At 35.3% G+C, this 18,011-nt stretch overlaps 1 protein-coding gene across 2 annotated transcripts in view; it reads left to right on the top strand.

Moving 5' to 3' along the window:
- The first annotated feature begins 581 nt into the window (after positions 1-581).
- LOC124172907 overlaps positions 582-18,011 on the top strand; it is a 33,264-nt gene continuing 15,834 nt past the window's right edge. Inside the window, exons 1-5 of one of the 2 annotated variants that reach the window (XM_046552418.1) lie at positions 582-996; positions 1,113-1,250; positions 7,173-7,340; positions 9,126-9,248; positions 13,627-13,746. In XM_046552418.1, the coding sequence (XP_046408374.1) occupies positions 805-996; positions 1,113-1,250; positions 7,173-7,340; positions 9,126-9,248; positions 13,627-13,746 (741 nt within the window). In that variant the 5' untranslated portion in view covers positions 582-804. The remainder of the gene's footprint in view (positions 997-1,112; positions 1,251-7,172; positions 7,341-9,125; positions 9,249-13,626; positions 13,747-18,011) is intronic. The other variant, XM_046552419.1, reaches the window with a different exon arrangement.

Genomic DNA, 18,011 nt, shown 5'->3' on the forward strand with positions numbered 1-18,011 from the left:
ATTTTTGACACGATTCCAAATTCCGTGGAAACAACATACGCAAATATTGATCCACGTTACTTGTTAATATAAGACAATACAATCAAACCTCATATAGAGTCGATGTTTTCTAGTTGCTATTTTCTCCGCGAAGAGCGTATCTATAAAACAGGCCAAACATCCGCGTTTGAAGACAATTTTCTTTCCATTTGATATAATAAATAGACACTACAATGATATTTATCATTCTTGTTTTCAATTTATTGTAACATAACTGTTTTGGGCTAATATTTATTCAATAATTTTACCCAGAAACGGAATTTAAGCCCAACTTCGGCTTGCGCACGGTCATATTCCATTTACGCTCTTTAAATCTGATAATGACTGTAAACTTTTTTTGATGTGGTATTAATCGTTTAAAAATATCCATGAATCAAATATCTCAATAAATCCCAATAATATGCCACTTATCGTTGAAAATACCTCATTTTTCGAATGTAGGCCTGTTGCATACGTTATCCTCTAGCAGGACAATATGCAACTAAAGTACGGTATCTGAACTAAGCCTCGCTTCCCTGGTCAGTTACTAAGTGCAGCGTCAATAAGCTTGAAATTCTCGTGAAATGCTTGCTGTTTACTCTGCTGCTATGTGATTTCTTTGTGAGATTCGACTTAAATTTGAGCTCATTACGCCCTTTTCTTGATTAGTCTAATGTTTTTGCATTGGTGTACGTGATGAAAATGATCTTAATGTATTAGGAATTTGGAAACCACTGAGTGCTACGTGGATGATTTGTTTAAGGAGTGAACTGGTTTAGAGTTTGAATGAGTTATTGCAGTGAAAACATGAGTATTACCATTGGGGATTTCTCGGAGTCTTCAGAAAGCAATTCCGAGGGTACCCCGTGCAGACTTTGCATGAAGAAATATGATTATTATTATTACAACATATTCACTTCAACTGTGGCAAGCCAGATTACTGTAAAGGATGCCTTATATGATTTAGTCGGCTTAAAGGTAAGTGACGAGTTACATATTATCGATTTCCATAGTTCTTGTTATATTCCGTTCAATGAGTATATTTTCCACGATCCGTCTGAAATCTCTAGCATATGTTTTCATTGCTTTCTCAGGTTGCTGTGGGAGATGGCCTGCCTGGCACTTTATGTGCTCTGTGCTTGGAAAAGCTCATCGAATTCAATGATTTCAGAAATATTTGTCATAAATCGGACGCAGAACTGAGGAAAATTTCGTGTGGAATATACTTCAGGGTGAGTGAATCTTATTATTTTTCATTGGAAGCCTCGTGTAACTTACAAATAATGTGAAATGAATGAATAGTTTCACGTTGATGTCGACGAGATGGAAAACTTAAGTAAGATGTTTGTATTTTGAAAATTGAACAGGTTAAGACAATAACGTGAAAAAGTGACTTAATCGTGTATTTGATGTAGCCACGACTGGCTAAGTGCTAAGATTCATGCCTGCATCAAATTAATACATGCAAAATTTACTAAAAAACTCACTTTGATTTGGATACAAAAGTTAATGGAGCATAAATTTGTTAATTAACAATATTTAATGATGTGAAAGGACCTCGCCAATGATCGACGTAGCAGTGAAACCAGTCCAGTTTCCCACATAGTGTTTCCGAATCCTGACAAGGCATTTGTTAAATCGCAGTTGGTTATTTAGTGGTGAGGACTGCAGACGTTTTGTCTTTTCGTAGTACTATGTGTTTAAAATTCAATCCTTGCAAAAAAAAGTGGTAAATGGAATTCAACTGTGACATCCTAAAAAAGGATATCAATGAATACGAAGCATTTTTTTATATGTGTTTTCGATATATTTCTTTTACTTTTAACATCCTGTATGGATTTAAATTTGAACTGTTTAAGTTAAGGTCATTTACAGAATCGCATTTGCGTACGTTTTTGAAGTTTATTTGCAATTTTCAAGTTGTATTAAACATTAAGTGATGAAAGAAATGCAAAAATATACAAGCACTAAATAGTAAATTAGCTATACAAAAAGTATCCAATAAAATATTTCAACAAAAAGACTAAAATTTCTAAAGAAGGTTAAAAAAATTGATTCGACATACCATGGCTATTTAGTGTACTTGTCTTTTGTTATGTAATAATATTATATATTTGCATTTTTTATATTTGTATCATATTTGATTGATTTGATAGCAATATTATTTGCTAAAATTATCTATGTCAGTGGTTTATAATTTTTTATATCTTTGCTTACAAAAACTGTTTATTCAAATTATTTTATGGTAAATAATATTTTGTTTACAGAATTAAGGTGGGGTAGGTGCTACCCCTAGACAGCATATATCAAATGTAACGACCCTAAGAAATTTTTCAAGGCTTGCTAAAATCCTGAGATTCATTAAAAAATATAATTATTAATAACCAGAAAATAAAATTAGATTTGCGTTCCTCTCTCTGTAAAGTGGTAATTTTTATAAATTATTTCTTAAAGTCTTGTCAAGGGATCGCACTTTCCCTGTGCAGGGGGCAATTGCATCCCATAGCAGATGTACATTATATTTCCACATTACATGACACCTGGGGTAAGTGCAATATGCCCGAAAATTCAGCTTTACATTGTTTTTTATGGTACCACCTTAGGTTTAACTGTTCTAGAAATTCACTTTTATCTAAGCTATTGGAAGTAGCTTTTTGTATCTTCTGGTTAATTAGGCATTACACTAAGGAATTTTAGTAAAATTTGTTTTACTAATGATGGTGACAGTATTCGAATTTCATACATTAATTTACAAGCATATTACAAATAGCTAATGTTTATAGAAGCTGAATAAATAATAATAAAGATGGCGAAAATAGGATGGTAATGTGATGATATATCCAGATGAAGATACGCTGTATCGAAACTGGTCGCAAATATATTTTATTTTGTGAAACAGCGAAGTCTTTTCTTAACCTTTGTGCACAATAAAGATAGCATAAAGTTTGTATATGACTAGATATCTTAATATAAACTAGATTGAAAGGAACAAAAAATTGATTCTATAATGTAGCTTGCGTTATCAGTATAAAAAGCAAAAGGAAGAAAGAATGGTGAAAAACTCATGGTGTTCAAACTGTTGAGCAATGAATATTGATTTGTTTATTTAAAGTTGGGTTTTAACCTAAGAAAGATAGGCAAATTGTTAACTTATCCTCAACAGCCAACTAATGGCTTAGGTAATATTTTTGCAATGTCTTCCCTATGTATTTTGCTTTAATCCTCATTCTGTGGATAGGTGAAACTTATTTCAGTCCTACAAAGTGTCCTCAGAAAGCAAACCATGGGATCAACTGATTCATTGATCTCCAGAGTTTTCCATATGTGTAACAGACTTTTTACCACTGAATATAGTCAGAATCCAATCTCCACTACTACCTTGTATTTTCTGGAGCACACCAACTATCCCAAACTCTCTGAATACTACCAAAGGAGAGGGTTTAATTTTGCTATAAACACTTATACTCTCTTACTTAAGCACTAATGCAGTGATGCTCAAACAACCTAATGAACTAACTGTGCGAGTCGAGGGAAATACTCTGTTGCCAACAAATCTTGTCTTCCCTGGGTACGTAGAAAATGAAGTTTCATCCAGATTCTATACATACATTCTGGCTTATTATTACGATGCAATTCATGTAGTGTCTTATGCAACAAATAAAAATGAGCATTTATCACAAAAGGTCATCAATCTTCTTCCTTGCATACTCAATCCTCAACCAATCTTCCCAAGGTTGGTCATCTTTGAAAGGTATTTTATGCTCTTTTTACGAGCATAATCGGCTATCATTTCCAAATCCACTTATGTAGACAATTCTAATCCATATTTATCCATACACATTATCCCATATTTAGGAATCCGTTAATGTTTACTTGCACATTTTCTCCCCATTATATGGCAGTCCTTTTTGTGTTATTCTCACGTAATTGTGCACCATTTCTCCTTGCAATCATAATTATTGCTTATATTATGTCAGCAACCCCCATAATATGCACGAAATTATTAAACATATGTAGCCAGATCTTAAATACAGTAAAGGAAATACTCGTGATATATCTACATAAAATATAAGCTTGATTTTGATATGGCTACAGGGAAGGTCTCAAGTTAAACTTTGCATAGACAATTCCACCTGCATAGAACTTAGGTTATGACATTTAGAAAGATTGACACATTACGGCAAGAGCAAAATATTTATACAAAAATAGTTTAATGCAAGAACTGCCAGACAGAAACTAAAACTTTAAGCTACACTACAATCACATAGCTACTTAGCACTAGAATGCCGAAGGGTGTCATTTTGACACCCTACGTGAACATTTTTTTCAAAGCTGGCCTTTAAAGAGTGTTGTAGAATAAAATATTTTGTGACTTTTAATCATTTTTAGGGCTGAGTAAGATGGCAGTGTTAGGGATAGCCCCCTCTCTTTTTTCCGTCTTAAAAATGCATTTTTACCTGGAATGCTGGAGGGTGTTATTTTGACATCCAGTATATTTTATCATTTGTTCATACGGTTTAGGTCTTTCATGGGATGCGGTTGGAGTATTACTAGCCAAAGTAGTATTTAAGAATAGTACATTACCTCCATGATTGTTCATGTTTTACATAATTTCAATAAATATCAGCTGTTTATCATTTTTTCGAAAATTTATTAGCTTGTGAGGCAAGTATATTTCATACTATTTGTGAATGATTTGCCTTAAAACCAGCCAGATTTTACCGCGATGTCACTTTGGTTTCTGCCAAACCTCTGTGTTTGGCTGCCTGATGCGGAGTTAGGTACATTGGCTAGCTGGCGTGTCATGAGAAGTTGAGACGTTTCACGACTTACGTCGGCAGTTTGGTCTTAATAATGTTACTGCATAGATGCCAGAGCAAATTATTGCAATACTAAATGATATTCCTCTATTTCATGCCATGAACTACGTGAATGGGCATCTAGCTTTGCTCTGAAACAGCTTTTTGTCAATGGTAATTTGTGGCCCAGGCTTGGTTATGGTTAGGGCATTGTAGTACTTCAGTTGCGAAAGATTGACATCTTAGTATATACACACAATTGAGTTGTTGTATCTGCTACTATGTACAGTATTAGCTATGTGTTCCTCATTGTGTTTGTATACGAACCTGGGTCAGCACTAGCTATCGGGCTGAAGAAATTTATGCGTAGTCGTGAGTTTGTGTGCAGACGTGCTGGCCAGGCTTGAAAGCGACGATGCCTTCTCGTTCAACATCCTACCCAAGAAGGAGATGGACATGCTGTGGAACCATAGCATGGGCCACACATAGCCTTATACGAACAGCTGTTTCCAAACAAATCTAAATGCCCATTCACGTAGTTCATGGCATCAAAGCATGATAAATATGGGCAAAAATACTGGCTAGTAGTAGATTAGGAATGTAATTATTTGATAAGTGGATTTCATTACCTTGGCAAGGACAACTCTCATCAAGCTGTCGGTCGTTTTGCAGAGCATGCTGTATTGAAACTTATGCGGCCCTACTTGTCCAAGGGCAGAAATATCACTAATGGCCAATTTCACATCACTTTGATTGGTTTTGCTCGGAAAAAAGGGTACAAGCCTTTTGGGTACCTACCATAAATGAGAGAAAAAAGGACATCTCTGCTGGAATTAAAGCTCTTGGGAAGAGTTGTATTAAAATACCCTTTATCAGGGAAAACCAACAAAATGTGTTCATGGTCTAAGCTCTCTTCGCCCTCATGTGGTCAGTGACAACTCAAAGAAATCACCCGAAAATGAGCCAGAATGGACAAGAAACTGTCAAGTAAAGATAAAGTGCAATAAAAACAGAACTGTTGGCTTTTGTAAGCTGTGTAAAAAGTCGGTATGTATGGCAAAAACATTGCAAAAGTGCCAGAAATGTAAAGAATCTGCAACTTAGATAAATCTTTTTGGAAGTCTGTACAAAAAAGTATTCCATTTCTTTTTGTGTTTTTACTAAGTCTTTGTGTTTTCTTTTATATAATGTTGTAGTTAAATAGTCGTAATTGATTTTGTTACCAAATTTTCATCTGTAAAAGCAAATTTCCACATTCGAAGACAAAAATCTGATGCAAAAAAAGATGCCACAGTCCAAGAGAACAGATTTTTTTTGCTTACAATTTTTTTACTTCAGTCAATATCTCTTATAAAACATTAATTTTTTTGAAAATATTATGGAACCAAAAGCAAAGTTAATAATGAAGATGATGCTTTAAGTCAAGCGGCTAAGAAAAAAGTAATCTGCAACATAACCCGGCTGTAAGAACATGGGTGTCAAAATGACACCCTCCTGGCATTCTTGGGGTATGCCAATTTCCCGGTATTCTAGTGTTAAGGAAGGAATGATTGGATGTGGCAGGAAAAGTGCGACTCCCCGTCTTAATTCAATGTAATGATCCGATTTATAAAATTTAAAGTAAGCAAGAAAACTAACCCATGAAGAGGAGAAAACAAGTTCTTACGTAGCCCCTCTGATGCGTTGATTCTGAAGGTACTGTGGTGTAACCTCTCCTCATAACCAACAACAGGTACGACTTGAACTGAAGGGTATGTTTCCTAAGCATGTGGAACGAGAATTTGAGGGATAAATATTTCGAAGTAGTTGGCTCTGGTTCCATTGCAATGGGTGGAATATGTTGTATGACAGCCAAATGCTTCGAGAATGGAAATACGACCTTCCTTGAGGGAAGCCGCACTTACACCACCTCACCTTACAAGTTATTGTCCGAATAAATGTACCCATGAATGTGCTCTTGAATGAATGTACACATACATGTAATTTACCTGTGAAAATTGTTACCCTAAATCTCTATTTTAATTAGAAGATTTTAACTTCTAAAGAAGGGAGTGAAGATACTTTGCATGACCTTGATATTCCAGGGGTAACATGAGTATGCTGTGAATGCCACGATTTGAAGGCCTACTCATGGCCCCAATGATGCTATAATAAAGCCATAATAGCATGACCTAAGTTTCACCAAGAATATTCTTGCCGAATGTTGATTCTTATAGTCATGTGGTTTATGGTTTCAATTTTTATTTAACGTCATTGATAAGATTACAAAAGTCCTTTTTAATCAAGATTAACAGCATTACTTATATGTTGATTTTGAAGTAGGTGAGTTGTTTATCAGTATTACTCTCTTTGCAGAGTTTTTTAGGAGAGGGGGCAGTTCATGACAATTTGAGGTCTTCTACTGAAACTAAGGAGTGCGTTCGTGATGCAAATGTAAGCACTTCAGAGGTAGTATGCTCAGTCCAGCCAAATGAAATATTCATTCTGGTGCCAGACATCCAACTGCCCACTGCCAATATGTTGGTAGGTTTTATTCTCATGTACGGTAAAATATGTGTCGGAAGATTCATTATTTTAGCTTTTGTTATATTACTATATCATTTGTGTGATGAAAATAGGTTTTCCTAGCATATGAATATGCATTTCTATGGGTAGTCTTCTTTAATATTTTGATCATAAGTTGCATGATAGAAGGTGAAATGCTTATCCATTTACTCACAATTCAATCTTAGTTGCACAATATGCCCAATGTTAAATGGTCTTGGTTTAAAATATAAGTGGCTCACCAGTTAACTCTCGAGCGATGAAACTTGTTATGTGCTGATTTTAAATGAAGTGTGTCTCATTGGTCCCGAAAGGGACTGGAGGGCCATAAAATATTAGCATTAGGTGGTCCTCTTTGGGACTGCAAGGATGATAAAGGTTATTTTATGTGCATGGCTGTGACATAGCCACAGTAAATTCATCCTATGGTGGACAGAATTTAAATTGTACTGTCTGAAACGCATCTGAAACTTACCATGGCACTTTTTGGGACAATGTCTGCAGTGTTCAGTGGGGGTGACTGTTGTAGTTACAAATGTTAGATGGAAAGAATTTTTTTGTGGAAGACCGTGATTTTGTTTTAAGAAGAAAAGTATTTCATGAGCCTCTCAACCGGTTGTGGGTTCATTAAAGTCTTTTCTTCCTCGTGTTGCCATCCTTGATAAACCGTGGGGGCCTAACACCTAGTACCATGAGTTTTGGTAAAAATGCCCTAGGAATCTGCATTGTGATCTGCAATGTCAGCCAACAATGGTTTAATTTGCAGCAGTCCAAGGGAATTTTTTCTCATTCCAATCATGTGTATTTCATTTGTTATAGGAATTAAAACTCGATGACACAAATTTTTTTGTGAACATGTCCTGATTTGCTGATAGGAAGGAAAAAATAGCAACGAAAAAGTTGGGCAACTTGATTTTACACGCAAAAAACGGGTACATATTTAGAAAAAATAAGTACAGGAAATACTATGGGGCAGAAATTTTTGACACAAATGATCCAATGAAGAAGTTGATTCTCTTTCATATTCTATTGAAATTAATTGCCTCATTTAGACGATAAAGGCCCTCAAACTTGGCTGTCTTGCATTTCTTTACAGACAAAAGGTGGGATTTGAACATTTAACCCCTGGGTTGGTGTCAATTATTGGGTGTACTACTAGGTACTTTCTCCCATGGCCATTTATACCATAAATGGTGTTTAGCCTCACCAACTGTCTGCCTCCAATTCCTTATATCTTCTGCTTCCTCCTAGCAGACTCCCATTCTCCCTGTATCAACCAACATGTAATCCTTCAATCTTTTGTTGGGTCTTCCTGGAGGTTGTCTTCCATCAGGGTATTCTTCCCAGTCTTTTTTGCTTGGGCCTCTATCTGTCTTGGTATTGCCCTGCCAATGGCAATCTGCAGCTCTTAAGTTTCAGCAACTACGTTTTGGAAGTTGAAATGGTCCCTGAGTTCCCTATTGTGTTTTATTTTCCAGTTTTAATTATCTCTTATGGGTCGAAAAAAGCTGTTCTAAAAACTTCATTTTAAAAGATACATAATAAACTTTTTTTCTGTTCTTTTGTCGATGAGTCTTGATACAGCTCTATACAGAAGGGTCGGTCTTATTTTGGTTTCACAAATTTAAAGTTTGGTTATGATGGATAAAGTTTTTGATGATAGGAGTCTGATGAGGACATACATACTTCTACTACATTGAATATTATTAAAATATGTTATTAATATTGGGACTTTATTGAATGTAACTCTGCATTCTTTTCCAGTGTCAAGTACAAGTGGAGAATAAAGAATCTCAAAGAGAAGAGAATAATCAAATGCTGCATGGAACAACTCCAGATGGAATTGAAAGTGATGCAATAGACCTTTTGGCAACTTTTGATAACTTGGTAAGGGAACACTTTCCTTGTTTACACGTTCCGTGCTCATGATGCAACATCTACATCATGGCAGCCACTACCAAGTGCCTGATGACGTAAGGTTATGTCATGATTCCCTTTTGCGTTATTTTCCACCCTGAGCGTCAGCCACCGGTGTTAGGGTATCGGAGATGGTCATTCTCCACTCTTTACCTATTTGCCGTGCTGAAAGCTCGGAAATTTTTTCTTCGATTTTTTCTATTTTACCCAGTGTTGCTCTGCAAGGACGTCTTTGGGGGTGGGTTTTTATAATCTATTTCATTATTACGTTCATTTTATAATGCAGAAAACAGTAAGATATTCTCACAATTGTTCTTATACCTTTAAAAAAACTTTAACAAATATTCAAAGTGAAATAAAGAAAGATCCTTTTGCAGTTGATTAAGATGGGTAAGATACTTTATTACGAGGTGTTTAATATTTATTTATGAACTTTCACGCAATGATTAGCATGTGATTATTTAATTGGTTTTACGAGAAGGAATGGAAATATTTTTCCCTTGTTGTTATTTTTATTTTTAGTGTCAATAAATGCTATCGTGGTAAATTGCTTGGCTGGTTGCCTAATGTGGGGCATACTCTAGGTATGTGTTATTCATTCCTTATGATAAATAATAAATGCTTTTTTTCTTGTACCTTAAAAGTTTCCGAGTGAATTTCATTTGCTATAATTTCATCATGGCAAAATTTTTTTATCACTGATTGTTTGCTTGTACGCTTGAAATAATAACCATATTTGTATAAATTTTACAATAACTTAAGCGAAGTCCTGGTTCCACATTGCAATTTATTTTCATTCACAGTAGCTAGACTTCCCCATCCTTACGTTCTCTAACATTTGAATTAGACTCAGTACTTGACTTTTTCCATAATATTGTAAATACTTACAAGTATTTTATTTGGCATCCTCTCCAACAAAAAAATGCTTTTGAGAACATCTTCCCCTGATGCAGTCTCATGCTTCCGAACTCTAAGAAATGGATCCGGTCCAGTGGTATATACATCCAAGGATGTAAAATGGGCAATGCATGTCCTGCAGAAAAATTAGTAGATGGAAATATTAAACCATTGAAGAATTTCCCCACTTTGTGGCCTTATTTTTCATACAAGAATTATGACAATTTCCCATATTTTATTGAAAAGATTATTGAAAAGCTCATCCTCATATGACTTTGATTTCTTCAGGAGAGAGAAGTTGCATGATCAATTCATGTCAATTCTCCAAGCCCTTCAAATCAATGAGAACCTATGTACGTTCTCTGACTCTTACACTCCTCTGACTGACTGATTATTCAAAATAAGCCCCGGTATAGACACATTCAAGGAAACAATGGACAAAGTAGTGACCCCCTCTCGTGACCTAAGTTTGGAAAAGTGTAAGGTTCCATGGATAGCTAGGCTGGGAAATGGTGAATATTTGAGGGAAAAGTGCTACAGGATGCAATAAAGTTGTATATGTTGATGCAGCAAAGGGTTTGGTGCTGCAAGTCCTCCAACTCAGAAGTGTCTGGAAAAGGGCATTCGGAGAAGATGGTAAACAAATGACGGAGGATCATTTTTACTGCAGCCAATCCTTATTATATGGATAACTTTTATAACAGTTTTTTAGATTCCATCCAAATAGGAAACCTAACTTGACCACTGAGGAGAGGCAAGAAAGGTATTCCTCTTGTGGTGCTCTGCCAGGAATTTAAGAAAGATGAGGTAGTGGAGGCCTTTTCTGAGGATAAAATCTATATCCTAAGGTGGAAGGATAAGAGGGAAGTGCAGATGATCGGTGCTGAATTCAGTTCAGTGAAAAGAAAATGAAAAAATCCACGAAAAGACGAGGGTGCACGCCAAGAAAGCCTCAGGCGGTGGTTGAATACAGCAATTACAATTGTGGCATTGATCATTGGGATCAAATGATGTCTTACTTTTCCATTGAAAAGAAATCCATCAAATGGTACTAAAAAATGGGGAATCCACCTACTGAAATTACTGTTGCTGGACTGTTATTTTTTATTCAAAGAAAATTTTTGGAAAATTACTGTCATCGACTTTATAATTCAAATTATAGAATCTCTTATGACGGTATCTGTACCTTCGACCCCTTTCAGGAGATAGTCATCCTAGCCTTCCTCATGCAAAACCAAGGGCTTATCAAGACTTTCCTGATTATCTGAAAAGCAAGAAAGACAGGAAATACGAAAATAGAAGAGATGTAGGCAGTGCTTCAAGAAGAATGACCACCAAGACACATAATATTATAGCCCCACCTGCCAGGCTAAGCCTCGATTGTGTCTTGACTCTTTCCAGATGTATCACAGGAATTTATTATGCAGATAATTATTTACCCAGCGGGAAAAAAATATTTTTTTATACTTACTATTTAAATGTTTATTTAAAAATGATATAATTTAATGTATAGTAATAAGTAAATGAAAAAGTATTCTAATTATGCTGGCCCATTTCTGATTTGCTAAACAATATATTTCATTCCAATAATTCTTTGTTCATACAAATTTTCCTTTTCATTTATAAAAAATATATATTTATATATCATAGTAAAATCTTAACCAGAGGATATCATATCACTCAGTTGCATTTTCCATCATAGGGAGCAACTATTTTGCTGGAAATATTGGTAATACTTTCTTTAGAGCAATAAAACATTTTAAATCATATTAAAATGTATCATTTCCAGATTAAAGATTAATAATTTTCTGCATTAATATTTTCATTTTTTTCCAGAAAGTGATGAAGTCTCTAGGGGTTTTCATTACAGTGCTGACAAATAGCAAAGAAATATTGGAAACATGTAGGTGTATTGTGGGAAGGTATCACAAGTTTGACAGGATATTTAGAAAATTTTAATTTCAAATTAAAATATCAGGAGTGAATTGAACTCTCTCATTTCCATGCTGCAGGCATTTCTGTGAACCATTTGTAATGCTCCTCAAATGACGACATCAGTCAAGCTTGCATGCAATGGAATGGGGCCCCTTTTATGTTTTCTCTTTGACAATAGTACTGGAAATACTCTTATCTATCATCCATACCTCATTCTCAATCATAGAGAGGAGACTGTTAAAAGATAGGATTAGATGACGGGAAGCTGGAAACCACTCCCTTAAAACATGTGCCAATCATATGCATCAAGTGAGTTAAGAAAATTTATTCCCAAACGAGGTCTAGAAGAGAAATTGAGCACCTCCCTTTATAAATTAAGCAATAAAACAAGACTATTTAGTGGTAATGTATAGTTATATAATCATTTTTATACAAATGTTTGCATTTATTGCCTAATATCATTATTTTATGGCTTGAAGAAGCATATAAAATGTAAAAAATGTGAATTACATGGCAAATGGTGTATCAAAACTGGGGATTGGTTTGGTCCCCTAGTGGCAGACCATTGAAGCATGAAGTTTATTTATGCTCTGGGGTTTTCAAAAACTAATACATCCATCCATTTCTGATAAAAAACAATTAAAATAAGAGTGTGACTGTAGTGCATTAAAAATTGGGTAATGGAAAAAAATTAAGTCACATTTTTTCTAGTATATTGCTAAAGATGTGATAAATAATTAAAAAAATCGATACTAGGTCTTACTGTAAATTTGAAAATGATGATGGAAGGGGAATTTTTATAGGTAAGGACGGAGAACTCAAGATATTACAACCAGAGATAAGTAAAGGTTTAAGATTGGAGGGCATATGGAAAATAAAATTGCCGACCGTAGACCAAAAGAGAACTCCTTTTATAGGAGTTTCTTTCCACCATTGGGTGACAAAAGCATCTTTGGAGGGGGTTGCAATAATACCTGATTGTAATGTAATACAGCGTTTCTAGTAGCAACCCAATGCCAATGATGGATCCAGCAGTTGAAAGTCCCTCTGAGAATCCTCTCTTACTGTAGACCACAAAAGGTGGCTGAAGGCATGCATGCATGAAATGGAACCGAGGAGTTAACTGCTTCATCATACATATGTACTACTAAATAAAAAAATGGTATCGGACATGTCTGCATAGTTTTCAAGACATGCAGTAATGTTTGATAATTTTGTAGTCTACCACAGTAACAAAATGCAATATGAACTGGCTAGCTCCCATCATGATGGATTATGTCAGCCAGAAAACATTTATTTTGAGATAATTGTGACAAAAAAAATTCATCCTTATTTGAAAACTAGTTTTAGCAGCATGAAATGACGATGATGCAGTTGGTGCACTCAAATATGTTGGATAAAGTTTTTGATGATAGGAGTCTGATGAGGACATACATACTTCTACTACATTGAATATTATTAAAATATGTTATTAATATTGGGATTTTATTGAATGTAACTCTGCATTCTTTTCCAGTGTCATTTACAAGTGGAGAATAAAGAATCTCAAAGAAAAGAGAATAATCAAATGCTGCATGGAACAACTCCAGATGGAATTGAAAGTGATGCAATAGACCCTTTGACAACTAATAACTTGGTATGTGAACACTCTTTCCTTGTTTACAAGTTCCGTGCTCATGACACAACATCTACATCATGGCAGCCACTACCGAGTGGCTGATGACATATGAATATTGCAATCATAGAATTGTTAGTCATGAATATAATGATGGTGCTTGCCTATGCAATTTTATGGCATTACAGTTTTATTTCCTCACCTAGAATTTTAAAATAATAACAAAATACATTCACTCATTGAACATGATTTATGTGAAAAGTAATCAGTAGCGTACATTTGTTGCACATTCATGAAACACCTTGGCCCAGTCATGCTATGTGAATAGCTTCTATTGAGCAGATTATGCAGAAGGCGCCGAGATGAATTGGTATTTAATAGACTCTAGGCCCCAGGAAACAGCTTTCTTTCTGTATTCATCTGGTGATACCCATGCTGGGTGCATATTATGATTATTTATGCTACTCTGTGATGGTAACCTAATCTCCTTTGAAGCTAAATTCAAAAAGGAGATGTTAATTGAGATGTCCTGCTGAAAAAGGCTACTATAGTTTTAGTAAGTTTTTATGAGGAGTTTTCATATTGCAAAATCGGAGAGACTTCATGGGTCTTATCGCCAAGGTCAAAACATGGAAAAATATGTTTTATCTGAAATATGTTTATTGTTTTGACTAACAGATTTAAATCATTATCCAATAAGTTTCTTGTGCTCTACGTTACATAGTCACTGACGTCTCTTGGGATATACTATAGTTTTTGGGATTCATCTTAATTTCATGTGTAGTGCATACTTTTTTGTAACCCAAATTCCTGTGCTGGAAAAAATTTTTTGTTAATGATGTAGCCTCACAGGTTATTTGTAAATATTTATAAATTTTTGTAATGCGATTTTTAATTACTGTGTAATTGTTTACTTGCCCACATGCTTTTACTCTAGTCATCTCAGTATTGATGATGCAATCACTGTCTATTTATAGAAAGTTAGCCACTGCGGGGTAGTGGACTTACATGAATTGTTCATGCTTCCTCAATTCTCTCTTCAGCTATTTTGTCCATGAAAGCTTCTAGGTATCTCGATGTTGTTTTTCAACTTTCCAATCTTTCAAAAAAGCATGTAATGCTATAGCAAAATGAAGGCTGGACACAAGGATGGCATCATACCAACAAGAAGGCATCTACGGTTATGTGATACAGTGCTTTGCCAAAAACATTTACCCTTTCCTACCGGTGCCTACAATAGGAAAATGTTTTCCAGGCTACAAGTAGATTAAGAATATATGAAATCTCTCTGTGCTGAGTTCTCTTTTGGGGTGGAGTTACCTTGGTATTAAAACATTGCACATATTTTTTTCTATAATTTACTCTTACAAATTACGAATTACTGACATTTTTTACCATAGCCGAATTTTTAACAAATTTCTAGGGTTAATAACAACAAAGTTAAAGAACTCAAGGATCTATGACTTTTACTCCAGAACTCTGTCATTTTAATGCTAAAATTTCATTAAAAAGTTGCTTATGCACAAAACAGATCAAAGAATTAATTTAAATGATTAACAAATTGTAGTATGCAACAAAATATATTGCAAAAACCAATGGTAATATAACCACTTCCCAATGGATTCCTGTGGTGAGGATGATGGTAAAGGAGTGGGAGGGTAATTGCCTAGGACTTGCCCTAATGTCTCGCTAATTGGAGTGATAGGCTGGGCCTGAATGCATACACTCGGCGATGGCATAAAAGAGCATAAACTCTTCCTAGTGACTACCCTTGGCAACTTCAGACATGGTTTATACGTTTTGACTAAAAAAGCATATCTATTTCGCGTCATTTATCGCAGGCATAGCGTAAAATGAGAGTGTGCGTTTCGGGTTGTCTACCCACAAAACTGCTTTCGGGGACACGAGAAAAGGTCATTTTCTCGCTAATTGGAAGGAATATAGCTATCGTGTTTGATCTAAAATATCAAGGAAAGACCAATGTTATACATTATTGGAAAAAATAAGTGCTTGCTAAAACCAAATTTAACTTATTTACATTTTTAACGTTTTTTGTTGAAAATTTCGAAATTTCAAGACAGAATTGCGAACAGATGATATTAACAGATTTAAAAAAACCATATCTGTAATAGTTACCCGGGTACGCAACTTTTGGCAGGTATTATGTTTTGCTCCTAACTAAAAGTGGCAACTACGAGGCACCCTGTTGCCCATTGGGTCAACCTGATGGTTGGCACAAAAGGGTTGATAAGTATTCATTGGTATTGGTTGAGTTCCCTGAGAGTTTTGTCTTTTACATTTCGATTAGTGAAGAAAATCTCTTGTTAAATGAGAGGCAATAGGAAGAGGAGCAAATTGCATTTAGTTTTCTATTATGCAAGTGGTAAATTAAGTATTGATACCGAGTATCGAAGCTAACTAGGGGAGTGTTCAAAAATTGGGTCTCGGATTTCAATAAAACTTTGTATTGGTCTAGTATGTGGTATGCTGACCACAAATATACTTCCACGTGGGGTTATATAACCAATTTTTAAACAAAAGACGCTGTTAAACATTTACAGGGCAAACATTTTGCCACATAAGCAGCGCCTCTGATAAATTGTGTCATAGTCCAATGGTCATAGTGCCCATGTACGATTCGGTTGTCCCGGGGTTGATTCATGTGTGATGCAATTTTTTCACAATTTCTTCACACGTTTTGTGTTTAAAAAATCCTGCTTTTATCATTTTTTCCATGATTTCCATGGGAAATTACATGTTTCTGCATGGAAATCTTTTACTGCAATGCAGCTGCATCTGATGTTTCCCCATTTTTTTGCACGGAAGCCGACTTCCAATCATGTTATTTCCACATTTCAGCGTGAAGTGCCGTCATACTTGACATGCACTTGGATACTCTAAGGGCTGGTTTTATAATGTCTGGTTAAACTGGAGTTTAAGCGAAGCGTCGGTTAAGTTCGAAAATTCTGTTTTATAATCGATGTTTAAGTCAAATCTGAGCGTTAAAGTGGTAGTCAAGCTAAACCATGGATTTCCCTTGGGTAAAAGGTTAACATTAAGTTTAGATTGTTGAAAATGGCGGATGTTTTGAAATGCTGAAGTACCCTATGATATTATAGAGAAGAAATAATCGACCAAGCGCAGCATCCTCCGTTTTTATCCGTATCTACAATATCAGCAATCAATTTCCAGTATTTTCAACACCATAATAACAATTTAATAAGTGAAATATTTCCATAAGGCCAGTGATAAATCCGGAGCGGATCACCGTTTTCATGCTATTCGACGTATTCTTTGGTAATACGCTACGAGATCCTTACAAACCTCTCAAGTTATATAATAATCACCATCCAATAAATAATTGTCTATTTTGTGGACTGCAGTCGGAGATCGTGTGCTCAACCCCTATTTGTGCCGGAGGCGGCGTTTTTTATGATCTGTGCCAGCCAACGTGAGTTGGTGAAAAATACTAGAATTAGAATTACATGTCGGAGGAAAGGAAAGAGGTGAAGCAGGAGTGTAGGTAGAGAAATCTATTATTGCCTGGTTTTACTGACTTCATCAACGAATTCAAAATGTGACGGTGTTTACAAAGAGTTTGAATTAGAAGAACATCCAAGTTTCTTATTTGGCAATCAAAAGAGAGAAAAAGATCGTACCTACTAATTGCATTCTGATTTACCAGCATGTGAAGTCACTATGCAATTCTCCATTAATTGTGACGATATATGTTATGAGGTGAAAGGGGGTAAGCTGTTGAAATATTTTCGTATTTCCTTTTCCAAAGGATATGTTTGTCAAAGTACTGCAATAAAAATTGTAGGTAAGTCCATTAACAATATCTGGTGTACGGCTTGGTATTTCTTGGAGATAAACATGTAGGAATGAGTGAGGCATGTGAAAGATTGCGTGAAAAAGAAAGGATTTACGTTTCGTACGTAGCATATACAAGATGCTGTTTGAGTTTTCTTTGGAATAAAATTCGGAGAATCAAGCGAGATGGAGTGGAATTGATTCATAATGAAACACTGAGTTGCAATTTTCCACAAAAATAAAATTTAATTCGACTCGAGTTTCGATGTTACTACATCATTTTCAAGGTACAACTGAGAGAGGAGAAATGGGGTGGAAAGTCCTCAAGAAGGTGGCTGGAATGGGTACAAGTGCAAGGCGTGGGGGGAGGGGAGAGTGGAAAAACCAGAGGAGGTAAAAAGGTTGGAATTAAAGGGTTTTTTCCAGGGTTAACAAAATTTGAACATAGAAATTAAAGCATTTGAATACACGTG

Source organism: Ischnura elegans (assembly GCF_921293095.1).
Source record: "Ischnura elegans chromosome 13 unlocalized genomic scaffold, ioIscEleg1.1 SUPER_13_unloc_3, whole genome shotgun sequence".
Classification (NCBI taxonomy): domain Eukaryota; kingdom Metazoa; phylum Arthropoda; class Insecta; order Odonata; family Coenagrionidae; genus Ischnura; species Ischnura elegans.